At 37.7% G+C, this 27,843-nt stretch overlaps 1 protein-coding gene across 1 annotated transcript; it reads right to left on the bottom strand.

The window, feature by feature from the left end:
- Nucleotides 1-1,263: 1,263 nt before the first annotated feature.
- On the bottom strand, nt 1,264-27,156 carry LOC140139174 (transient receptor potential cation channel subfamily A member 1-like). Its single transcript, XM_072160954.1, has 23 exons — nt 27,121-27,156; nt 24,431-24,587; nt 23,324-23,499; nt 22,475-22,582; nt 21,129-21,237; nt 19,536-19,681; nt 18,614-18,747; nt 17,882-17,930; nt 17,290-17,490; nt 15,457-15,629; nt 14,579-14,740; nt 13,265-13,379; nt 12,599-12,765; nt 11,973-12,066; nt 10,754-10,813; nt 9,067-9,137; nt 8,326-8,485; nt 7,827-7,919; nt 7,117-7,286; nt 6,156-6,285; nt 3,695-3,892; nt 2,734-2,919; nt 1,264-1,302 (listed from the first exon to the last, which is right to left on the bottom strand). The coding sequence occupies exons 1-23, from the start codon at nt 27,154-27,156 to the stop codon at nt 1,264-1,266; spliced, it is 2,934 nt and encodes a 977-aa protein (XP_072017055.1).
- Nucleotides 27,157-27,843: the final 687 nt, after the last annotated feature.

Raw genomic sequence — 27,843 nt, forward strand, 5'->3', positions numbered from 1 at the left:
GGAGGCATGGTAAAATAGGCCAGTCTGTCAACATTTGACAACCAATGGGCAAATGTCACATTCTGGAAAGCTGGACTGAACATGATCATATTTTTGTCAATTTTAAATTATTCCTTTGTATTCTAATTCTGTATATTTAAATATTGTTGCCATTATATTTATGCTTTTATATGTTTTGTAAAGCGCATTGAGACTTGTTTGTAATGCGTTGTAGAAGAATACAATTATCATACGGTATTATATTATTATTATATGATGTAACTGATTTCCCAATATTTCAGGGAAGCTCAGAGATAGGGATAGAATGTCCCAGGGAAGTGAAGCTGTCAAGGAGAATGTCTGAAAACGTTGAGGGAGCTGTCGCTTGATGTGGCGCAGCTTCTGACGTTGGCGGTTTTGTTGCAGGTGTGGCACTTATTACAGCATCTTTGTCTTGATTGTGAAACCTGCTGGTTTTAATTGTCGACATAGCCATGTTTGCAGCTGTAACTACAGATGACATGTGCAATCTGTGCAGATGATAAGACAAGAAAAGATGAAAATGTTTATTTTGTTTACTTTGTCCCCCACTTGCCCATCTGTCAAAATAACTTTTGTGGCAAAAATGCCAGCTTTTGTGAAACTTTTTAGATGTTTACCTTCAATAAATTCACTTTCCCCCGAAACAACAACAACAACAACAAAATATGACTTACTATTTAATTGCACTGTTTTTACTCACCCTGTATCCAAACCCACCATGTTTCCTGTATACCGCGCGTATTTCGTTTTTGGAATAATTTACCGCATTCGGGGTTTTTTTTATTACTATATGAGAAATCTTAAGAAAAAAATTACATTTTCAAGCAAAAAATGAAGGACAAAATATTTCGGAAGATTTTTTCTCACACTTTTGCGCGTCACAGACAATGTGAAATCCATAAATCGTATGAAAACAAATTTGTAATTATCCATAATTTTCATACCTAACGCATTCTGCGTTGATCTTATTAGATATTTGAGGCATTATGTTACCATAAATCCAGATTCAAAATATTTAAAAAATGGTGCATCCTTGGTGTAAGATACGAACTGCATTTTGCATTTTGGTTTTCAGGAAACGACCTTTTTTAGCCTAATAATAGAACTTATATAATATACTTATATAATCTTCCTCACCTCATTTTAATGCCTTGATTGTCACCACCAGGGGGCGCTTCACCTTCATCTTGATCGTCTGCTTCAGAGTTAATTTCCATCTTCTGGACAATAAGTCGCAGTAGGTCATGCTGCTTGTCTAATTTGCTGGACAAAGATTTCAACCTGTTAAAAATAATTCGAAAATTAAAAAGAAAGCTGGGGGAAAGATATGTCCACTTTTTTCAATGTCAGTTAAACAGATCGAAATCTCTGTCCAACTGGGTTCAAAGTTACACATCCAATTTCTTTCAATGAATAACAAACTGATGGTGGGTTCCAATCAAATTTGATACCGTCTGTGTAATAAATAAAAAAAAGCGCAGTGATTTATACTTCGGTACGCACAGGCACAACGCCTATACGTTGATCCACAAGCCTCAGCACACTTTACAGGTTGTCGCTGACCACTACGGCCCACATCATTCTACAAACTATTAAACAACAATTCTGGGACTTCAAGAGCGCACACCCTCGACATTCCACAAATAACCTTCGCAACCAGGATCAGCTCCCCGAGCTCGTACGGGTTACAACGAGACAAATTAGCAACAAGTTCCTTGTCCAGGGGAATTTCAAGGTAACAATTTTTCCACGAGAGCGTACTAGACACCGCCAGGGTTCGAACCCGCAACCTCTCGCACCATAGTCTAACGCCTTATCGATTGAACTAGCCTGACTTCTAATAATAATAGGTTTTGGCCTACCTTTGTTTTAGTTTTCCCATGGCTCCTGGACAATTTTCTTGGGCATTATGTTTCAATTCGAGAACAGATTGAATTCGCAGCTTTAATCTGGTTCGCATTATGTATTTCCTTTTAAATTCGTCAAAGAACTGGAATAAAGGACATGTATGGGATTGCATTGATATAGAAAAAAAATAATAGAGCTGCCTATGCATTTGCCCAGCGATTTGTAAATTTTCACCGTCCACTGTTTCTAATTATGTTATCGTATACGGGATATTCCATACAGTCGTTCCGAAGCATCATTTGGAATTGTATCAACAAGACTTGGTTGACCAAACATGTGGTCAAAATTTGATAAAAATGTAAAAACGTTTGGCCCTGATCTACATTTCTGTTTTGATCTCATGATTGGGCACTTTCATGTCACTTTAAGCTTTAAATCAATTCTTCTTGAGCGTTAGTTCGCGAAGGAATCCTTTCCTTGTCCATGAAATGAGCAGTTTTACCAGTTTGTCATGCAGCAATTATGCTATATACATTGTATGACCCAGTTAAATCAGGTAACCGTGAAAATTAATATATTTTGGTCATCCTAATATATTTGAATGAGATGGCATAATTTGTCTAAAGTGTCTATAGCGTAATTCATAAGCCCTCTGTGGAAGAACATAAAAACCCCTATTTTTAAATAGGGAGATTAAAATCTCCCACACAGGGAGTGTCAATTTCAAATGGGATTACCAAAATGGGTTTACTCCATTTGAAATCTACCCTCCCTGTGTAGGAGGTTCAGGTCATGTCTTTCAAAGGCGTGATAGGGAGGCGAATGTTTGGGTAGTAATCTGAATGTGTAACAATATTTACGTACGCCTCGAATTGAAGTCCCGGGAGACGAAGCATTTGGTCGTATTGTGATGTGGTCTTTGGTTACATACTGTAAGATTTTGGCAGGAATCTTTGGTTCGTACTCCGAATGCAAATTAACCTGCATGGCAAGCCGTTTGAGTTTCGCGTTTCGTTGGACTGCTTCAATGTCGCCAACTGCTAAACCAATCTGAAAGATGATGATGTGATAAAAACGGATGCATGTAATGCTGGCAAAAATACCCGGCCAAGCAAAGATGGTTTCGTGTGAAAAAAGAATTTTGTTCCATAGCTAAATGGTTCAAAATTATGCAGATTATTGAGATATTATGATATCACTCTATGTGATCCGGCCTGGGAATCGAACCATAACCACTTGGCCATGGGAGGTTCGTGATTAGGCTGGATGCAATTCGAACATATAAGCGGTCTAAGTTTCTATGTGTTTGAGTATTGTGGTCACTTGTGATCACTTGATGGTCTTATTATGGCGGCGCCTATGGGGCACGTTGTGATTATATATCCGCGTATATAAAATAGCCTAAGCTCATTGGCATTTGAAGGTAGGAACGCAGTGGCTGAGAGGGGACGAATTTGGTACCTGCTTACTAAGGCGCTTAACAGCTACATGTCACTGCTGTGATTACGAATTCAACTGTTTCATTCCCACTTGGCCTGGTTTTTATATTTCGTCATGCGATGAGCAACTTTTTATCTGTGCTTGCCTAACGTTTGTATTTTTCTCGGGATAGGTAGTGGGAGTATGATTTTGCCAATAGCAAAGTACCTGTCCAAAATGACAGGTATTCCGCTGGCTAGATTAGACACCGCTATTTTTCTTGGGATAGGTAGTGGGAGTATTTTTCCAATAATAGCAAAGTGCCTGTCCAAAATGACAGGTATACCGGTGGCCAGATTAGACACTCCAACTATAGGGCATTACGTCTTTACCTCACAACACTTACCAGTAAATTCATAAGCAGAATTGGCAGTAAAATAACTAGAGCAACCAAGAATATATAGGACAGGTATGGGTAGTGAAGTGTTGCCGGGTCGTCATCCGTGAGCGGCTCCACAAATGACTCAACGAATTCAATCTCTCCCATCATCATAGAAAATACACGGAATATAGAGATCCCTGGAGACTTGAAGGCATGGTTTATCTAGGTAAACAAGGGTAAAACAAACGAGAATGGACAAAAACATTTTATGTGTTATACCCATACCGTGGAAACTTGGCATGTTGCCCATGGGAATCGACGATAAGTCAGGTACCGCGTGAGCAAACTAAAAAATAGCGCGATCGTACACAAAAGAAACTTCGCGCGATGTCGCCAGGTCTGTACGCTGTACCGGCGTCAGTTGAATTCGAGTACGCTTAGAGGGCACAGGCATGGACAATTCCTATTTGTTTATTTATTAATCTGTGGTTAAACCTGTGATGTGGCCTTGACAAGATCAGTTCTATAAGTTGGTTGCCTTATCTGATTTTTTATTTGTACCACATTGGTTCTGTAATACAACATAAATTAGGTATCAGAAACTTAAACAATGAAGGTGTCATCCAGAATGGCTTTCAACGACTTCCCTCTAAAGGTGTATTAAAGGTCCGTAACCCGATCGACAGCATCATCCCCCGATATTTTTCATTGTTGATGAGGTTTTGGTATCACATAATAGATACTATTTTTCTCATTACTATTCTGAAATTTGACGCCCCAAGTCGATGTATTTCCGGAGAAATCATGAAAAATATCGGCCGTTACAGGCTACCAATTTCTAAATACTACAAAGTACTTCGGATTTCTGGGTAGGGAATTATGAATGAATAATCAGTCTCCTTAACAGCTACTTTTCTTTCGCGTCATTCACATTCTGTGAAAAGAGCGAACCACACTAACTGCTGAGGAGACTCCCCGGGAGACTCCAGCTTTACGGCGGTAGTATATAAGCTCTAAAAAATGTTTACATTCATTTGAAATGTACATATTGCAAGAGGAAATATATTTTGTTTCCTTTTTTTCTGAAATGGTACGAAAAAGAGTTAAAAACAAAAAATCCGTTCAATACGTGCATTTGCAACATTGTCGTCAGGTCTGTTTTGTTTTCGTCGATAATGGCATGGCTATTGCCATCATTTATACACAAAAATCTATCATGAACGATATAAAGACGAAACTGGTTGTGGTTAGTGGTAGGCCTATTATAATTATTATTAAAACTAGTGTCACAACTTAGTATCGGAACGTGACTAGTGGAGCTTGATTGTCATGTCAGTGCACCGTGCACGCACGGCACATGACGAAGGGAATTACGGCACATGTTGTTGTTGCTTGCCTGCCCAGAATGCAATTCACGCATACCAAGGTATTTGATTGCGAAATTTGCTATTTATTCACATTTACGCTGAAAATGCTCTCGTTTTTTCACGAAGCAGCATAAAAGGGACGATATTTGATATTATTATGTAGTTTTAAAGACAATCCATATCCAAAACCAATAGGGTTACCCCCCCCCCCCCTTTAACAATGAGTGGTTGTTGAATAAGCGTAATATGCGTCTCCATATGCATCCTTTGGTTTTACGTACAACTGGCAAGAAGAAGAAGTGATGTTTTCGTTGCGGGGGCACTCGAATGTGAAAGTAATACAACACAGATTAGGTATCAGAAACCTAAAAATGAAGGTGTCTTCCAGAATGGCTTTCAACGACTTCCCTCTAAAGGTGCAAGGTGTATTGAGTGGTTGTTGAATAAGCGTCTCCATATCTAGGCATCCCTTGGTTTTATGCTTGACTCGCAAGAAGAAGAAATGTTGTTTTCGTTACGGGGGCACTCGAATATGAAAGTGACGTACTTGAGTTTACCAGAGTTCGACACTAGGGTCTATCGGTGGCGATTGTTGTCGAAAATGGGAATCATTCAGTGGCAGCTCTAAGAAAATGCGGGTCTTTATGTGTGGAAACGCTAAAAATTGGGTGTCATACCGTGAAAAAGAACTTTCTGGACAAAAGTGTGCAACATTTTGCAAACATTTTCAAATGTAAAACATTTCAAATGTAAAACATTTCAAATGTAAAACATTTCAAATGTAAAACATTTTCAAATGTAAAACATTTTCAAATGTAAAACATTTTCAAAGTGAGAAGAAAAAGGGGGTCATTGGGTGACAGATTGGCTGAAAAAAAGGTCTATTGACAGGCACATAACGCGTGCTAAAGTATGTGAGTACCCTCCCCCCCCCCCGTATCGTTCCGCTTGAGGCGGAGGTGGGGTGGGGTAACATGTACATATGAATGGGCTATTGCAGTTGAAATCCGTACACCCCAATAGAAGACATGACCTTCCCTGTGTGGGAGATATAGGCAAAGTCCTCCTACATTTGGTGTGTGGATTTCATATGGAGTAACTCAATATTAAGCACATACCTCTCCGGACATTAGCATGTAGAATGATAACCCAAACGCGATAATGATGACAGAAAACATCACCATAACTTGTAGAATAGTTTTGAGGATCTCATTGAACATCACTATGAATATCCCAATTCGGTCGATTCTGAAATGGATGAAATATTCAGCAAATAATAACAATTTTGAATCGTTGTAGCTGTCATATTTTGTGTGTGACTGTAAGACGACCAAATGACCCTTATATTAAAGCCAAGAATTCTCCGCGTTGCGGAAATTCCGCGAAAATCGCGGAATTCGGAGGTAAAGCGGAAAACGCATTTCTGAGAAAAAAATTTAAAAAATAAGCAAAAATGACATAGAAAAAGAAAAACAATACAATTGAAAAGAAATAAATAAAATACTAAATAAAATGGGTCTTCAAAATTCATCAAAATAAAGTAAAGTCCTACCTCCCATTGCAGCCATGATACCCAATCAGTTTATTCTTGGTAAGATTCTTGTGAAATTTTATTATGTCAGAAATGTGCTAAAATTACAAAGCGGAGAAAAGCGGAATTTAGCATTTGTAAAGCAGAAAATTCCGGCTTTACCTTATATCATGTATACTGGTTTCATATTTTCCTTCCGCTTGCCGCTTTGCCGCTCTGAAGATGATTTTGATTCACTGCACAGTCGCCCCAGAAACGCTAGCGGCGACCAGCGGCAAGCCGTATCGATCACTCCACTGCTTTGCCGCGGCGGCAGCACCGCTGGAAGTTGAATTCAAGTCAACTTGGAACAGTGCCGCTCTGACGTATGAAAATAAAATACGATTTTGGAGCGGTTGCTGAGCGGCAAGAGTGGCTTTCAGAGTCATGCCGCTGCCGCTCAGTGGTGTGCCGCCCGCTTGCAGATAAGTGCAAGCGGCATGATGAAGCTTCAGGCCGCTCAGCGGCAACTTGCCGGCAAACGGTAGAAAGTATGAAACCAGCATTACCTTTCTTGGTACATAAGGAGGTTAAACCAAGCAAAAAATATTGCGATGGATCCAGCTGGCCATTGATAATGATTGTAGATACCAACCCAAAATGGGAGTGCAAACGTCAACGTGCAAACGTACAAGATCAACTCGTTATAATTCTGAATGCACGTGAAGTATGCGGAACCCTGAAATAAATAAAAGTAATTAAAAAATGTATCACCAAAATCATCTCATAGCTACAAATCAGGAGTATATGTGTCCTGCTCTCACAAAATGAGCATAAACTTGACAAAATACATTTCTGATATATTCTAGATCTGATACCCTTTAAAATCATACCAAACATGTTTGGATGATTCCTTGCTTTGGTCTTCAAAAATCAATATTTTCTGCCAGAATTTCCTTTGTTTTCTATTGAATTTTGTCATGTTTAATGGACTTTATCTTTTATAGCGCCCTGGCGACAATTTGGTTATTTTGTGGGAGCAGGTCACATATCACTTTTTACATGAACTTCACCAATTATTAAAGCAATAAACGAGGAGCAACCTCAATACAAAGTCATATTATTATTAAGACACTTTATGCTCATTGAGTGGTATTAATTGCTTTTATGGATATGTGTGGACAATACTAGACAAAACATGGACTTGATCTGTTCCTGGTGAGAAGCAGTAATTACACGTAAAGAAATCATTTCCAATGAATAAATAATTTTTACTTACCAGATAGAACATCTGAACGAATTCTTTGATTATGTTGAGGCAGGCGTAGATCACAATGTAAGCCAGAGCTATGTGGTGACCAACGTATTTGAACTGCAAAAATGACAGTAATGATAGAACTACTAAAATACTCGTAGAAGAAAATCAAAGAAAATGTTATTTATCCATATGTTCGTTTTATTGGCATATAACCCCATATCTTACAGGTTTGACCACTCATGACCCAAAGTTCCACCTTACTCATGGCCTATGTTTGATGGTGACCCACTATAGTTGGGAATTCCAATTTTATTTTTTTTTATCATTTTCTCACGAATACACCTCTTTACAACTGCCACGTGGTTTACGGTTGACCTCCCGTTGTACGACACTCCACTTGATCGACTTTGATATATTGAAAGTCATAATTATTCCGGTGTTCATTGTTGATTGGCTCAAGAGGTGGTAATCGTGTTGAACAAGTGCAATGTCGTACAAGCGGAGAAAATGCGCAGTTTACCTGAGTTTCTGCTGATGTGCCATTGACATTATGGCTGACTGTATCATCTTCCTGCTTGAAAGGCGTGGGGTCTACGCATGCGATGACATATGTGAACAATGTAACGAACAGTAGAAAGACCGTCATATAACTATAATGGATAGGTGCTCCAAATGCAACCCTTTGGAGAAAGGAAGAAAGGGATACTAACTAGTTTAGAAATTTAAACCAATTTCATATTATAAGATTGTATATCATCAGCTGATATCAAGGCTTTAAATCAACGTGATTTATCAAATATGAAAGTGCATTTATTCAGTGGATGCGAGGGGGAACATGAAGTTGTGTGTCATTTTTTGTCTAAACTCCCACTTCCCCTAGCGTAAATATTGAACGGTCCTTAAAGTGGTAGAAACCAAGTGCTCAGAAATAGTCAAATGAATGATGAATATATTGGTCGAATCCCCACTTCGCCCTCGCATAAATATTGAACGGTCCCTAAAGTGGTAGAAGCCAAGTGCATAGAAATATAGTTCTATTAAACTAATGAATAAATTGGTTGAATCTTTTCAAGTGGTCGTAAATATTCATATTCGTTAACATACATAAGCATAATGACCAAATAACTAAACCGAAGGAGAAAGTCTCCGATCGACTTTTATTTTTAAACTATTTTGTTCATTTGATTAGTTCTCCTGTTCTTCTTCCACCATCCTTATATAATACTCGTCATTTTGTTATGAAATTTTGTTATCGTTTTACCATTTGCTGTCGAGATACTCGATGCACAATGGGTGACTTAACAGATCAACTTGATTTTGTTGTACCATAGCCTGTACATAAACAAAAGTACATTTAAGACAATGGTGATTACAAAGCACAAATGTTTAATTGCAAACGCTTACACTATATGTAAGGATAGACCAACGTTTTGATTGGAACTCGCTACCGTATGCTTTCTCAGCTGACAAAAGTTTACTCAAACCAAAGTACGCCCTCTCCTTTTGTGCCTGCCATACTTCAAAAAGGCTTGTGTGCTACACGCTCGACTTTTGTTTCAGCTACTTTGTCATTGCCAAAGATTAGAGAGGTTGCTGTGTTGCACATCTGGCCCTCCACTCAGACAGCTCTGATAATGCGTTTTATTAATGTACCTTGAATTAGATGCCAATATTTATCGACTTGAATCAGTCACGTACTCAAACGCAATACGGCGAAAATATGCAAACGAATTATCACTAGTATACTGTATTGTAGGTGTATACGAACTGTTTTGTGTAATCTCTTGTAAGAACAATGACTGGTAAAAAGCAAAGTCTAGGAACTTACGTTAAGAGCTGGGAGGGGCATCGGGTAAATTCCGGTAGTTTTCTTGAATTCTATGCGTCTACTGATTGGTCCTTCCAAGTATCGAAAATCAAAATTGACCTGAAAGATAGAAAATAACTGTAACTAGGATCTGAAAGACGACAATCTATTATGACACCGTTCCTTAACATGTTAACCCTAATATGCTTCTACACTAAACGAATGACCGTTGGATGTTTTGGGTGGACAATTTTATGTTCCACAACGTCAGGTCAAAATTTGAGCTTTGCTTGATTGGGGATGAGATCAGATCATTGTGGCTCATAGTGTCCGTTCGGCAAGATCCGTAGAACTGGAATAGTAATTTTTTGCTGGCAACTCAATCCAGACTTCCACGTGGTGCCGGATGGGTAACGCTAATGTGGGCATTAAGGAACAGGCATGGAAACGAGGATTTGTATAGTTTTGGCCACGGTCTAGCAATTTCTTCTGCTGATTCGGCCTGGTGTGGCTCTGAAAAGACACCGTTTGGTTTTGAATACGAGGCCGAGGAGTGTCCTTCTGATATTTCTTTTAAATTCGCGATATAATACAAATTTTATGGCAAATTATTAAAAATTGATATTTTTTTTTTTGATATTTAACAGTCCTCGAAGTAAACTTTATAGATCTTTATAGATCAAATGATGGTCAGTTTTTCCTCCCAGCTTATAACAGAAGGACATTCCTCGTATTCGGAATGCAATGCGATATGGCTGATGTGCTCTCATGTCCCACAAAATACTGTGCAAACGTTGCTATCCAATCACAGATACCAGTACCGGTTTGTAACTGAACTTTAGATTGCACGAATTCAACATCAACAAAACTGCCACCGAGATATTTCGCCTACAGATATTTGACCTGCTCAGGAATTTATCATTGTTGACACCCTGTATGAATATTTTACAGATTTTACTTAATTGATTTCGTAACACAAATTTAGGGGTTATTGGAAGAACACCATACCTGCAATAGCTCCCAGATGTCATATTTGTAGATGTATTCAATATAGAATGTAGAAATTGTCAAATTATAATAGGGCAGCTTTTGCATGTGGGGTTTAGAAATAAAAGGATTTTCATGGCTGCAAAACACTTACCCAGAAGTCAGCACTGGCAGGATCATGTTCAGATATTGTTACACACCTATCCAACACTTTCTGGAAAAAATGCATTTTATTCAGAATTCTATTACCCTCACGACCCATTATGGGAAAGTAAAGCAATTAAATTTTAACAATCTAAACTATATAAATGGTGTCAAAAGTTAATAAATAGATTAATTGTGTACTGATTTAGATATAGTAATGAGTGTATAGTGCAACACATCGTATGCGCATAGTGTTGCACTCAATTAGAAATGAGTATAGAGAGCAACACTATCGTACTATGTGCCACTGCTAAAACAGTATATGGGTAATATCGGCTCAAATGTCCAATATTTGTTATTTTATGTTACTTAACAAACTGTTGATTTATTTTAGCATGTAATATTTACAATAGCGAGACACCGTTTGCCCTAATGTTATCTTTCAAGATTTATTATTGAATCTAAAAAACACCGGATTTATCGTCTCTATTGCCAATCATGGGAGTTATGAACTTAACTAGTTTGGTGACAACGCCTACAGCCGTCAGTGTCACAGTCAGTGATGTGTTAGAGACTGTTTTGCACTTACGATGCTGTAGTATTTCGTGATTTTGTTGTTCAGGTCCAAGAAAGTAGCGTATGTGGCACATACGATGGTCTTGCAGCAGATGAAAAACAAATAGCGTGCAAGACTATCGTAAGTGACACATACGATAATCCTGCAGGCTTTAATAATAAAATTCCAATGCGCTTACGATATTTTATTTTATTAATTAAAAAATAATTAAAGAATTTTAAAACTTAAAACCTGGTTTAAAATGTGTGTTTTGATATGGCCTTCCATAATTCGTCAACATCTCAGATTGGCCAAAATTGTCACCAGCACTCTACCAACGAATTGGACAAGTCTTAATTCAAAAGAAAATATCTTATTTTCGTCATAATGTAACCAATTTGAATGTCTCGGCTGTCAATCTGAACTGAATATGAGTCATTCGTCAAATTACAGCAAATTTCATCCATGAACAAAAAACATATCCAGCATATTTCGTATCTCCCTAAATTCTGCAAGTAAGCCAAAGTAAACTAAAAAATTTAGGACAAACATCCGTATATTTATAAAGCTATTGCAAACTTTCCATGGTAGAGATTGGTCCCAAGACAACATACACCTAAATTAAGTATACATTCAGTCACTGCTTTGGCGGGAAAATTCATTCGTCTCTTACCATCATAATCTCTGGCATGTTTTCTATGAGATTGGCTATTGGGCACCTTCCCTTCGCCATGTTCGACGAATAATTGTTGAGAGTTTCATGCCACCTAAGAAGATGCAAAAGATAATGTCAATATTATTATCGTCCGGGTATCTACCTTAGTATGTTTGCGGTCATGGCGTATCCCTATATTGGCTCATAGTGCTCATTGCTCATAATACATTTTGATTTGATTTTCTAAATACGCCACACGTTATAACAATGACGGACAAGAAATGTCGTTAATTTGTACCATTACGGGCATAAATACAGCTTATTTAGCCAATGTCAAAATGGGGTCATCAGCAGAAATATGTCCCTATTAAACATATTAAACTTACACACCTCGGCTATTTGGCACTTTACATTATGACAGTTTTGGGAAGAAAAGTGCAAATGTGCATCATTTTTCGACACACATGTTGTGACAAATGTTGTAACTTAAATATCTTACACAAGACATACCACACACTTGCTTGCGCAGTGAGTATGTTTGACGTACAAGACTGTATTACGGAATATGGACACCGGATGGACACATGGTCAATTCCTGGACAGGTAGGTCTGTTCATCTGTTTTTAATCATTGAATAATCCTACCTATCATGCATTATCATAGCCACTGCGACGTCATCATTCTTTTCGTCGATCACAATGTCAAAGACAGTTTCTTTTTTGTGATTCATGGACAAACATGCCCCAGCTGTAAGCAAGTATCCCACGGCTTTGGCTTGTCCCTCACGTGCAGCTACATGTAATGCGGATTCCTGTAATAATTCAGATTGATTGATGTACACTAAGCCAAAAAAGAAACTTATAATTTTACACAATGTCATATCTTAAAATCCTGTGCATCAAAATGAACCAAAATTACACACAGGATGACTTCAATACTCTACTCTAAACACATGTCAGTAACCAAGCAGTTGTGCAACTGACACAACAGCAAAATGTACTGACATTGAACAGCTTCCTGGAACAAGAAATCTCTGAGAATGCGTATAAGATCCTTACACAGATGACAATTTCCAAAGAATAAGTGGAACGTGGAACGGGCTGATATTTTGCTTTTCATGCACTGTGGTTCAGCTGTGGTGCGATAACCGCTCTAGTTTTCAACAGTACAGCGATAGGCCTTAGCTAATGCTAATGTTTCCTGTTTGTTTCCCTATCACAATTATTGGTTTCAACAAATCATTCATTAACTTTAAAAACCGACAAACCAATATTTTTATAATAAGAAAATGAATCAATATGGCGCCTCACCCCTTGCCTATCAACCTGATCTAATAGATAGGAATGTGTACTGAGTAGAATTCTCATGCAGTCAATATTACCAGCCATGGAAGATAAATGTAGCGGTGTCCTTCCCTCATGATCCCTGAAAGGTTGATCATACATTTTCAATATATAAATGGTAAAACATTTTTATGATAATAATATTACTAAAATAATTAATTTATCTAATGGCGCTATGGGCTCCCTTGACAGAACTAGAATTTTAGACACAAACTAAAATTGCCCTCCCATAAAAATCCCACCAGCAAATTAAAATACATACCCTCAATTCATGTTGGGATTTTTAGATGAGGTAGCTCTCTATTTGTACATGAAATTTACCCCAAGGCAAAGGAGCCCAGGTGCGCCATTAGGCGAACGTTTACGGTATAATTTATCATTCACTCAACATTTTGTATTAATTTATTTCTGTGTTTGCGACTTCATTTAGATAAGCCGTCTTCCAAATAACTATACTTTCATGATATTTCATAACACGAAACGACGTCGTCTGCAATTTGGTTATGTTTACCAGAACAATTGACAAAAACATAGCAACAATGGCAAAAGGTGATGGGGTGTAATCGTCAACCCCAGAAAGCCTTTTCTGAAAGAGTTAGCAAATAAAATTTAAAAAAAACCTGAATTGAAATAAAATATCATTTTCAGATTTTAATTAGTAGCCCTTGGGTAGCATTTCCTGCCATTTACGTGCATCCGTCCCCAGTTGTATTTTTGTCACCTCCTTTTCAGGAGCGTAGCAAGCGGGGGGACAGGGTGGACGAAGTCCATGGGCCCCGAGGGTTCAGGGGCCCCGAGCACAAAAGCGAACATTAAGTAAGGGCTGATAATGGAGAGTAGGGCCGGATTTACCACTGGACCAGATGGGCCCGGGTCCAGGGCCCCCAAATTGCCCTATACATCTTTCTTTTAACCCCAATAACAGCATGTTTTTGGCCAAAATAGGGCAACATTGTAAACTTTTCCGCGTTACGCGCCCACTCATATAGCAAAATTCATGTTGACCTGGGGCTAAAATAGTCTGAAATTGAAATTTTTCGCGTACTTTGCGCGCAAATGTCAGGCTAGTATAGCGGAACAAAATACGTTTAGTCCCCTTCTATATTATACGTCCTCGGCACGTGAGTTCGGGGCTCCAAATTTTGGCATGACCCAGGGCCCCCATAAGGTAAATCCCGCCGTGGTTAAAAGGGCCGTACTGCTCCTTGTCCATGGGCCCCTGATGCTCTTGCTACGCCCCTGCTCCTTTTGCAGTGCCAAAACACTATTACATCCATATACCTGTGTAATAAAGCCCCTCTTAACATGAGTAACTGTATGACTTTACTATGGCCATTCCAAGCTGCAATATGCAGTGCTGTCATCCCTTTACCATCGGTGTCGTTGATGATATAAGGTCCAATTCTGTCCAAAAGACGTTTACACGAGTTGAACCGGCCATATCTGATGGAATAAAAATGAAAAAGCTAAATAAATACGTTGATGTGAAACTTCAATGAGGCCTGTATACGCAAAATGTAGTAATACCTGTTTCTCCTGTTCCTTCTAATCCCTCACCATGCTGCAAAATGCAGTGGTGACTGCTTATCCGGCTTTATTCAAATCACACACCGTGGTACAAATTGCAGTGGTGACTGATTGTCAATCATGTTTATTCAAATCAGACACCGTGCTGCAAAATGCAGTGGTGACTGATTGTCATGCTTTATTCAAATCACTCACCGTGCTACAAAATGCAGTGGTGACTGCTTATCCGGCTTTATTCAAATCACACACCGTGCTGCAAAATGCATTGGTGACTGATTATCATGCTTTATTCAAATCACTTACCGTGCCGCCAAATGCAGTGGTGACTGATTATCATGCTTTGTTCAAATCACTCACCGTGCTGCAAAATGCAATGGTGACTGATTGTCATGCTTTGTTCAAATCACTCACCGTGCTGCAAAATGCAGTGGTGACTGATTGTCATGCTTTATTCAAATCACCCACCTTGCTGCAAAATACAGTGGTGGTTGCTTGTCCTTGTTTATTCGAATCACTCACCGTGCTGCAAAATGCAGTGGTGACTGCCCGGGGTGACTGCCTGTGCTTATTCTAATCACTCACCGTGCTGCAAAATGCAGTGGTAACTGCCTGTGCTTATTCTAATCACTCACCGTGCTGCAAAATGCAGTGGTGACTGCTTGTCCTGTTTATTCTTGAGATTTACCGTGGCTCCTAATTCCAATAATCCTTGTAATGATTTGATGTTTCCATCTCGAGTAGCATAATGCATGGGTGTGTGCCCAAGATCATCTGTCTCATTGATTAACTGATGCATTCCAGTTTTCTGTGTAGATGAAAAATGGCGCAGATCTTAATGTAAGATGGTCAAATAAAGAAAGCGGGCACGGTCATTTATAGAGCGCGATGCACGGGCTTATACCCACAAACCTCGGCCCACTTTACAGGAATCCACTGACCACATGTTTGTCCAAGCTATCTTTGGTCCAAGACACACCTTATGAACCATTTAGCTTCATTCAAGGTAGTTGCTCTATACAGGAGCAGAACCCCAATCAGCTTACATATAACCATTGCAACCAGTATCAACTCGAGTTCCGTACGGGTACACGATAATTTCGTACATAAAATGATATAACTATAGCTAACTATTCATCGTAAAATTGAAAGCAATGGCCATACCCGATGTCAGTCAATGGTATCCAAACCACAATATGAACCTGAAGACTCGTCATCAGACTTGGACACTATCCATGCTATCAGTGAGGAATTGCTATTACAATATAAATATACATGTATTACCCCATACTACAGTATTATGTTTGTAATCATTCCTTATTAAAGGCTCAAATGCATACAACTCATTTATGTTAAGTACAAACTTGAGAATGTGTTCTTCATTTTAAGTAAATGTCATCAAAACATATTTTTATTAAGTATACCAAGAAATGAACTAAGTACTCAGCGTATAAATTTGTGCCCTCCTTGTGGGTTTTTAAGACAAAATAAAGGAAACAAACATATTAATACAAACTTTATCTGCTTGCATTCTCCTTTTTACAGTGTCGTTTCTAATAGCTCATTTTTAAAGGCGCATAATTGGAACGTCATCTTTCCCTGGGTAAGATTTGACACCAGGCCACCCCATGGCCAGAGGGTAACATGAGTAGGGTTGTTTCACCTTGACGGCAAGCATAGTCTTGCAAATATGGGCTAACTTTCCCCTAGGCCATCCAATATGCCATATTCAGTAGGACTACAACTGGTGATCTACTGGTCAGTTTATACTCCTATTTCCACATTTGTTATTTTTATAGAAGGTCCTCCCAGTGAATGTGAAATCCAACATTTTTTCTTCAATCACTGCGCCGTCTTTTTTAAAGACATTTCTTGTTTGAATAGAATCCTTACTCATTTATTTTTGATCCCGTAACTATTCGTTTTGATGAGATATACTGTTCATTTAGATTACGTATATTATCACTTCAACCGACAATCCTATCAAAATAAATAGTTTCCGTTTTATTTTAACAAGTAATTATTCAAATTGACAAGATCTCCAACTTACTATTTGACAAGATAATATTTCATTTTGACAAACTTATTTTATTAACTCAAGTTAAGATTTAAAACTTTAAAGTACATAAATCGAAATCGATGTAAAAATACTACACTAACGTATTTACTAAGGTGGTGACATTAAATTCACGGTTGTTCTATTAAAAACGTAAACCTATGACAAATCACACTGGTTTGCTGGCTGCAAAATGAGGCCAGTTATGAAATTTTCATAATCGACCCCTTGATCATGGTAAATAGGGTTAATTTCACAACGCTAAATTATTAATAAATTGCCCTGCGTGGTGGTGTAAAGTGCTACCAATAACATATGAATATGAGTTAATAATACAATGGTTAATTTCAATAACAATGCGGCACATGCTAATTAAGGATTGCCGCTTCCAGAAATTGTTATATGGTATTACCTCTGCTATCTCTACTCCAAATATATTAATGTTTCCTCCACTAAGTACGATGAGATGCATAAGGTTACGGCTCTGATCATCTTTATTCATATGTGATGCACCTCGTTGGATTAGGAATGATGCTGTCCTCCATGCTCCTCGGGATGTTGATAACAGAAGAGGAGTACGACCGTTTTTGTCAATGGCATCTAACTCAGCACCCTGATGGAAAAACACCAAGTAAAGATACCAATGGATTCCACATAAAATTCATTTCTTTTTTAGGATGTTACATTGTGCAATTATATCAAAGTGTATTTTCGCTCTATTTTAATGTCACATCAAGTGGGTTAATTTCGATCTGTTAGCTTTTTCGTCATTTCAGTATTAACAAAACGTCAGTAATAAATAGAAAAAGTGGAATAAAAGTTGAAGGTGAAAATTCGTCTTTATTTAAGGCACAGGTAATGTAAATTGTTGTCTTTGATCTGAAAAAAAGTTGTGATGTTTGATATTTTTATATGAAAATAATGCTCATGTTTATGATAACGAGAACAATGAAGAGGCCTAAGCTGTGTTAGTGCCAATTTTTTTTATATTTGAAATATCCTACCATATCGAGAAGATACTCTACAACGTGCATGTGATCGAACATGGCTGCCCTTTTGTCACAAAAATATAAGAAACAAGAAAGCATTAAAGAATTATACACATTCATATTGTAATGATAATTCAACAGTGAAAACTTAACATAACTCCTTACCCCCTTCGGCCTGTTATTTAAATGACCTGGTGATCAAATTGGTCTATGTAATTGTTGAACGCTTTGCGATTCTTTATAACCTCATTGGTCGTGTGGATATAATTTTGCCAGGTTTGAAGTGATTTTACTTAGATTTCATGCTGATTCTTTAAAATTATCACAATGTTCGATACATACAGAGTCTGTGATTTTAACAACGTAAAATATTTGATGTATCTTTGCGCATGCTTAATGAAATCAAACAAGGCAAAGATTAAGCCTTACCCCGACATGGTTATGTAGATAAACTGGTTAATTATGTTAGCCAAATCCAATAAATATTACTCACGGAACTGAGCTTTCGCCATCTTGGCTGATGGCTTGATCACAGATGAACTGGTCCACTGCTTTTCCCGCGAAACTTGGTTGCTATAGACGCATCCTCGTTACCCAGAAGTGATGTTGATTTAAGCAGTGGGTCATATACATGATCAACATCACTTCCGGGTAACGAGGATGCGTCTATAGCAACCAAGTTTCGCGGGAAAAGCTTCGGAGCATAAACATTTTGGAGAAATCTTTATTTTGCTGAATTATACTTGCTTGTGTAAGGGGGTCATATTTTGCACATCTCGCATCTTCAGAGTCCGAAGTTTTTTGTCAGCATTGATGAGAAGTTTAACTGTGTTCAGTGCTCCCTGGGATGACGCAAAATGGAGTGGAGTCGATTTATCATCCTGAATAATAAACAAATAAATAAGTACCTTGAATAGCCCGCGTGTAGAGTAAATTACTTGGACCCAACGTTTTTACCTTAGAACCAGTGTATTCATATGGCCACTTTTACACCCATTTCCACATCTGGGTTTGCCCCATTGTGCCTTACACTGGGTTTCAAACTTGCTCTATACTTAAGTTCTTTTAGCCACAATAGGCTCATATGCATATAGAATGACATTTGAGTGTGATGGGTACAAAAGCTCATACTCCAAAACTTGAGGTCAACTTTTGAGCTTTGAATGTTGAATGAAGGTTATTGAACTTCGCCATACGATATGCGATTAGGCCAAAAAACCACAAGTTTGTTTCCTGTAGCGCGCATTACGTTTTTGACGGCTTATTTTTCGCATTAGATTTTTTTATTTCACTTACAAAGAAAAAAACCCAAAACCGGAAAAATCGCAACAAAAAAATAATATAAAACACTACTGGAGTAAACATTTACACATCACACAACAAACAAGCGCAGTGAAAAACTACTGGAGAATACATCACATATTTTTAAATACCTTTTTAAATCTGCAGGTTGAAAGGGGATAAATATTCTTGAATATGAAGAAATATGATTTTTTTGTGTGTGTCAGAGAGACCCACTGTAAATTCCCATTCCAATTTACAGATAAAAATGGTTGTTGTTTTTTTTTTTTGAAGACATGGATTATAAAAAAAATAAAAATAAAAAGCCGCATTTCGCATTTGACTTTTTTGACCTGCCTAATTTTGTTTCATTAAAATGTAGTCATACCTGTTGGACATCAGGAGGCGCTCCGGCTTCTAAACACGCTTTTATGGATAGACTGCAGCCTCCACTCACGGCAGAATGTAATGGTGTGTTATTCTCTCTGTCTTTAAAGCTGAATAGCTCTGCACGAGTAAAGCCCATCTTCTCACCTGTATGTGAGTACACATGAATCAAGCAAGCAATCAAGCAAGCAAGCAAGCAAGCAACACATAAATACAATTAATTTGTTACCAGTCTATAATATCGAATTGATTAATTCGAATAAAGCAATTCATCAAGTGGCGATGGGCAGCGCCATTAGACATGTTACAAGACTATCAAGTGACAGGTGATGGACCATAAACACACAAAAGAATAGGCACTTTTTTGATAATGTTCATGAAAGTTACTCAACACTTACCTTGCTAGTTTATAATACAGCGGGGGTCTCTGCCCTTATAAGGTTATAAAAGGTTGTCAGAAAATGTTTAAATGTCGGGTTATATAAAGGGAATATTAAGGGTATAAAACGTTTTCATAACATTTAAAAACATTTTTTGATAATCTACTGCCCAACAAACACAAAATGTTTTACAGAAAACGTTTAAATGTCGGGTTATATAAAGGGTATAAAAACGTTTTAATAACATTCCAAAAACATTTTTGAAAACTTGATACAAAACATTCTAAACAGAATGTTATTTTGGGGAGTTGAAAAATATTTTGCGAAAAATGATTGCCCAAAATATTTGCAATAACGTTTTTAAAAACGTTTTCATGACCTTTATATAACCCGACATTCAATGTTATTAACACGTTTTGAATAAAACATTTTAAGAACATTTCTGTGTTTGCTGAGCGCAAATATTTTAACATAATGTTATTTAAGTGTTGACAAAATATTTGGCAAAAACGAAAATAGTTTACAATAACATTTTTAAAAACAGTTAAAAAATATTGTTGTAGTGTGTATTCATATAAAACGTTTTAAAACGTTTTCATGATCTTTATATAACCCGACATTTTAATGTTATTAAAACGTCTTTACCTAAACCAAAAGCCAAAATATAACTTATTTATAACGTTTTTAAAATGTTTGCTGGGTTTGCTGGGTTACCAGACATCCTGACTATATGCAGTAATGGATACTACCATTGCTATAATCAATGAATTGTTTAAAACGAATTAATAAATTCGATATTACAGACTGGTTGCCCTGCTTTTAACTTGAAAGGCCCATTCAGTGATTTGCTTATCCGGATGATCGTAAAAATCATCAAAATTCAGATTTTGGTACCTTTATCATTGTCATATATAGATGTACTAACAGAGCCTGCTAGTGGTTCAGCCAAAAGCCGTGTATTTAAGACAAAATAAGGCAGTTACATGAATCTGTAATTTATATACTGACAGCATTTAAATTAGCTACATGTATTTGGATGGGGCTTCAGCTTCGTTAAAACTGCAGTTTTCTTCGTTTTATGCCAAATATTTTCATCCAAATGACAGTTTAAATGACTTATCCTTCACTTTAAAGCAATTTATAAACAATTTTAAGTTTTTACACTTGCGCTGGTATCACTGATTGGGTCTTTGACTTTGTGTGTAGTGTGTTACCTTCTAACAGTAGAATTTCTAAGACCTTTCTAGAGCCGGTTTCAGTGGCACGATGCAAAGAATAAACACCATGATCATCTTTTATACATAGCTTGGCCTGGAGTTCCAACTGTTGGTAAAGAATACTTTTAGCATTTATGCAAATTAGCTCATTATTAATACAAATATGCAAATTAGAGGGCGGCTAGAAAATATGAAAAAACAACACAGTAGAACATATATATTTTGACCGAGATTCGAGGCAAAAGTATGCAAAGCAAAAGTATCCTGAATATTTATACATTCATTTTGAGCAAAATATTGACAAAATGACATATTAATAAGCCTATACCTATATTGATTACATAGCTCATTAACTATATTGATTATTGATAAAAACAATAAGATACAAAGAAAACATAAATTGGTGTATTATAACAACCGTATCAGTTTGCTTCAAACTCGGAGACTAGGGGTTGCACGTTCCTCAAACCTGGTGGTTGGGTGTGTGGGTGGGTGAGGGCATCTTGACCCGAGACAGTGCACGTTTGTATTGGTTAGTGGATCAAGTTCACCCGATGTCATCCAGGGGGTCATCTGAGGCTAAATTAGTATAAATTGTTGTATGGGCATGAGAGCCACATTTTTGGAAAGTCATTTCGGGGTCATCTGAGGTCAAATTAGGTCATCAACGGAACTCTGGAGGTCAACTATTTGCATGTTCATGAAATTTGATGGGTATATAATGTTTGTTTGTGTCACAAATTGATGTAAATCATTTTGGTGTTCACTACTCGTGTATTTAGTGGGGAAGGCGGTAGTCCGAATCCAGAAGATATTTTTCATGACCTTCAAGGTCAGATTTTGCAATGCTTCTGCTGTATTGTATTAGGCTAACTTCCTGTGTCGCCCACAAAATCTTCACCCAAACTGTTTCTACGGAGAATGTTACCGCGAATTCACCACTATTAACCACCTCAAAAGGTGGTTGACCTTTGATAGTGAGGTTCACTCTCATCACCTCGCATTCACCTTCACCTGATCTGTTTCTACTGTAGCCATCACCGCGTTTTCCTCGAATCATACTGCATTCACTTGAATTCACCCGCAACCGCTTGTTCAGTAGAAACACGCTGATTGTGGGGTGTTGGGCTATTGCAGAAATTAAAGGAATCCATCATATTAAAGAAAAGATGGGATATCTCTTTACCCCATAATGAAGACATGGAACAATCAAATTTTCCCATATATTCTTTAGGGGTGGTGCCAAAGGGGCCCTGTTCGGGTTGAGCACGGAAGGATATTCTTACCTGATTTATGGTAAACCAAATTCCATACTTACAAATTGACTAACGCACTTGACTTACTAGTTTCTTGGCTGCTGTGTCGCTGTCTTTAGCTGCACAGAAGTGAATAGGGGTCTTGCCATGGTCACCAGGAATATCTGGATCAAAGTCTTTACGTGTTGCCAAAACCTACGTGAATATCAAGAGAGTGCAATTAGAAGTAGGGTTTAAGCTATTATATTAACTACAAAGTGACTTAAGAAGGGGTAATCTTATAGGTTCTACTTTGGTAATGGCGATTCAGTGGCTCTAAAAAGAGCCCTTTTAGAAGAGAGCCTTATTTGTGATTTGGGAGCCTTTTAAAGGAAATTACACTTGGCCAACTAAAATCAGCCATCCCATTGTTTTACAAAAAAAGATATGACTTCCCAGCAAACACAAAACGTTTTCGACATCATTCGCAAAAGGTTATAAAAGGTTGTCAGAAAACCTTTAAATGTCGGGTTATATAAAGGGTATAAAACGTTTTCATAACATTAAAAAACATTTTTTGATATTCTACTGCTCAGCAAACAAACAATTTTACAGAAAACGTTTAAATGTCGGGTTATATAAAGGGAAAAACGTTTTAATAACATTCCAAAAACATTTGTGAAAACTTGATACAAAACATTCTAAACAGAATGTTATTTTGGGGTTGAAAAATATTTTGCGAAAAATGTTTGCCCAAAATATTTGCAATAACGTTTTAAAAACGTTTTATGACCTTTATATAACCCGATATTTAAATGTTATTAAAACGTTTAAAAAAACATTTAAACAAAATATAACTTATTAAAAACGTTTTAAAAACGTTTTTGTGTTTGTTGGGTTGTTCTAAAGTATACACTAAACACCCTATAGAATATACAGTTTCTCACCAAGACCTACCTCGAGAATTTCAGGTTTGTTCCTATCACTTGCAACATGTATCAGAGCCATATTAGCATGATTTAAGATCGTCATATCGGCTCCAGCATCTAGTAAGATACGGAGAGCTTCAGGTTGGTTACCATATATGGCCCAATGAGATGGTGTGTTGTCATTAATGTCTTTGGCGTCAATTACTGTAGTGAAGAAAACAGATAAGGGGCTGTGCAGTAATTATGAGTCCCCAGGATAGTAAAATTCCCAAAACAGCGTACTATCCCCACGCCCCCTCTCGGCTTGCCAAAACATCTTTGCTCCACCCACACCCAAAGTGGCAAAGTGTCCCAAAACTGCAAAAACTGTCCTACAATGCATTGCAAACTTCCCATGCCGATTTGGCTTATTATACGATGAGAGCGTACTAATCAGGAAATGTTGCATATTTGAACGTTTAGATGCTGTTCTCCTAGCCTTTCGGAGAGTTTTATTTAAATGGTGTCCCATAAAGGTGTGCAAACATCGCTTGTCCTCCCCCCTATCGACGTGCCAAAAATTGCTTGTCTCACCCTTTCAGCTTGCGAAAAAATAATCTTGGACGCCAACCTCATTTTAATCTCCCACAAGGCTCATAATTATTGCATAGCCCTTGAGGTATGAAGACTTAATTTCGGAACTGAAAACGGTATTATAAAGAAATGAATGGGATCGACCAATATTCACGCCAAGACAATTTGAGGTATTTTGTGGGATGAACACGAGGTTTTCCAGGAATACGATATGTTGTTATTAGTTTAACAGTTTTCTCATGTAAAAGGGTGGAGTCACCCATTCAGATAACACTATTTGAAATTTACACTCCCTGTGTGGACGATTGTGGGCGTCTTCCATAAGCTTCCATAAAGGGTGATTGGATTTCATATGGAATAGTCCAATACAGGGGCGTAGCAAGCGGGTGGACGAAGTCCATGGGCCCGCGGGTTACGGGGCCCCGAGCAAAAGCGAAAATGAAATAGGGGCTGACAATGGAGATGTTATTAAAGGGCCCGCACTGCTACTTGTCCATGGGCCCCTGAGGCTCTTGCTACGCCCCTGGTCCAATACATTGAAACAAACAGCTGATGCACTTACTTGCACCATTGTCGATAAGATACTCGAGGATGTCAGCACATCCTTTCTTAGCAGCGACATGCATCAATGTTGCACCACGTACATCCACAGATTGAATGACATTCGGATCAGATTTGACTTGGCGAATAAGTTCTTCCAATGGCCACTTTATCATGCGCTGTAAAGAAAACAGGAACACATTAATCATGTAGTTACATAAATATAAAGAAGCCAAGAGATTTTCAACGTGTACAAAATTTTGCATTTATGGGTATGGGCGGCATGCAGACAGACTACAATGTACAACTGTGTACAAAATTAATTTGTAACTACTTGCTTTAAGCCGCCATTGATCAAGAAACGTCCGTTCGTCCAAATCAAAAATTACTTATACTCTAGCTTCATTTCACACGATAGTTACGCAGTCGATGCCAAAGTCACTGCTAACGTTTCTCGGTGGATCATCGTTAACGTTTTTGCCTGTTTATTATATTCTACTGATGTTTAAATTCGGATGAAAGCTTTTTTGATGAGTCAACTGTATCTTTGGAGTAAAGGGTGCCTATTTCGAACACGATAGTTACGCAGTCCATGCCAAAGTCACTGCTATCATTTTATTTATTCTGCTGATGTTTAAATTTGGATAAGAGCTTTTTTGATGAGTCAACTGTATCTTTGGAGTAAAGGGTGCCTATTTCGAACAGTCTAAAATTTATTATGCGATCACCCGCCGTGATCGGTTGTATTTACTTCTGAATTTCCATTGCTTTACCTGGTGTCAGGTATCATTGATTCTACTAGATTTTGATAGCAGTGGACTCTAGCCTCGTTAATGTATGTGAAGCTATCGGTGAGTAAATTCGAAGCTTGACTCAAATCAGAAGTTGCACTTGATGATAGTGTGCGTTCAACCATGCATACAATCATTTTACTTACCGTTATATCCTATTGAAAATCTCATCAAGTCAGCTTTTGATTTGGATGATAACAGACTTTCTGACCCGGTACATGAGAGTGTCCCTGAAAACTGTATCGTCGCAAACTTATTTTGGGGGTATTTTAAATCCTAAACCAAACTCACTGGTAATTACATAATTGACATGATTGATATACACCAGGCACAAAAAGAAACTCGTCAGTTATATTCATCCTTGCTGTTCAATAACTTGATAATTTTGGATTATTCTGAAATATACAATTTGTTAATTAGACTTTACTTTCTCATTTGTGAAAGTTCGTGAAAAAAGAACAAGAATTGACCAAGATATGCGCCTCAAACCCCAAAATAAAAAGTTGAATTTTCAACGATTTTCAATGGGAACGCATCGTTGTATTGCACACAAGCACCACGGGCCAATCAATTTATAAAGCACACCGTGTAACAGGCACAATTGAATCGTTAAAATTGCAACTTTTCATTTTGGGGTTTGAGAGTTTGGAGGCGCATATCTTGGTCAATTCTTGCTCAATCTTCACGAACAGGGTGTCAAATGAGAAAGAAAAGTCCAATTAACAAAATGTATATTTCAGAATATATCAAGTTTTTGAACAGCAAGGATGAATATAACTGACGAGTTTCTTTTTGTGCCTGGTGTAGTTAAGGAATAAATCAGCTATCACATACTTTTTTTTATTTTAGTGACCACACCGTCCTTGAAATATAAGGATTTTACAAAAGTACCCCATTTTCAACCCTTTCCACTGATTGCGATATCAATCAATGATCTGTATTGGGAGTGCCATGAGACGTCATTGTCATAGATTGATAATTAATTTCGTGGAAGAGATTGGAAATAAGATAGTTTTATAAAATTCTTTTATTTCAAGAACGGAGCAGACAATAGTAAGAATCTTAGTATGTTATATCTGATTTATTTTTCAACCACATATCAGTTTCAGTTTGTTTGATATCAGTTTCAGTTTGTTTGATTTAGACGTCAAAATACCCAAAACATTATCTGTATCTCCGTAACGAAATGTAAATTTTTGTTTTTGTTTTGTTTTCTTGATCTACTTACGAGCAACGACGGCTTATAAATTTGAGTAGTTACTTACTGTGCTAGGTATATCAATTTATATAAAATAAACAAAATATTTGGTCATTTGCTGTGAACATTGGCTTGATTTGCCTGTTACCATGGTGACTAAAAAAATCAATAGCATCATTCACTAGCGATACTCTTTATGTTGCCAATTTGGTATGCAGACTTGTAGTATTGGGAACCGCCATGATTACGGGTACGGGTTGCAAGCCATGAGTACGGGTACGGGTACGGGTCCCAAGTACGGGTACGGGTACGGGTTCCAGGTCATGGGTACGGGTACGGGTACGGGTACGGGTCCGAACCCAAAATAGGGTGCGAGTACGGGTACCTTTACATGATTATACATTCAGTATCACGTACCAATGGGCTATTTTCAGTTGAATTTCAGACACCCCGTGTAAGACACGACCTTTATCTCCCCCACAGGGGGTGTAGATTTCAAATGGAGTCATCAATTCAGGTAATCCCATTTAAAATTCACACTCCCTGTGTGGGAAATCAAGTCCACCATTTTAGTTAATTTTTCCCCTTTGAAGCTCGCCTTCCCTTCCCCATTTCTCCCCTTGATACATCTTGATTATACTTTGGCCACACGCCACTGTAATTGCCACGTTATCTCAAGCAAAGAACAATCTGCCACATGACTTATCATAATAGTCAACTTACATTCAATACATCTAAATCAAGATTGGTGCTACCCATAGCTTTGTTGATTCAGTATCCCTGACTCTTTCTTGACTCAATATACCTGACTCTTCTTGAGCCAATATTCCTGAATCTTCCTTGACTCCGTATTTCCAACTCTTTCTTGACTCAGTATTCCCGACTCTTCCTTGACTCCGTATTTCCAACTCTTTCTTGACTCAGTATTCCTGACTCTTCCTTGACTCCGTAATTCCAACTCTTTCTTGACTCAGTATTCCTGACTCTTCCTTGACTCCGTATTTCCAACTCTTTCTTGACTCAGTATTCCTGACTCTTCCTTGACTCCGTATTTCTAACTCTTTCTTGACTCAGTATTCCTGACGCTCTCTATACGTGTGTCTTGTCATAGGTATACAATTTGTGGCATTTTTAAAAATGACGATGCAAAATTGACAGTAATTTTTCACAAATATGGTGTAACCTACGGAACGTTCCAGATTGTTGCCTTTTTGACCAAAAAAGAATTGTTCCTTTTGACGGCACTTACGTTGAAAAGTTTGTAATTTACATGAGCAGCCAAGCGCGCACAAAAGTCCCAAAGTAAATGACCCTATTAAAGACTCTATTGTTTGCCTATGCTTCAAATGCTAGTTCAAGGTTATAGCTAATGGGCTCCAATCACGTTCCTAAATATTGCCAACAAACAAACAAACAAACAAAATAAACAAATCACGTTCATAAATA

Source organism: Amphiura filiformis, chromosome 18 (assembly GCF_039555335.1).
Source record: "Amphiura filiformis chromosome 18, Afil_fr2py, whole genome shotgun sequence".
Taxonomy (NCBI): Eukaryota; Metazoa; Echinodermata; class Ophiuroidea; order Amphilepidida; family Amphiuridae; genus Amphiura; species Amphiura filiformis.

What these genes read in the sequence shown, in the direction of transcription:
- LOC140139174 (XM_072160954.1), bottom strand. Translation starts at nt 27,156, where the DNA reads ATGGGTAGCACCAATCTTGATTTAGATGTATTGAAT. An exon ending in ACACAGCAGCCAAGAAACTA is followed by an intron (nt 21,238 to 22,474) that starts GTAAGTCAAGTG and finishes CTTTACCAACAG; the next exon opens with TTGGAACTCCAGGCCAAGCT. An exon ending in TTCTGCTTATGAATTTACTG is followed by an intron (nt 2,920 to 3,694) that starts GTAAGTGTTGTG and finishes ATCATCTTTCAG; the next exon opens with ATTGGTTTAGCAGTTGGCGA.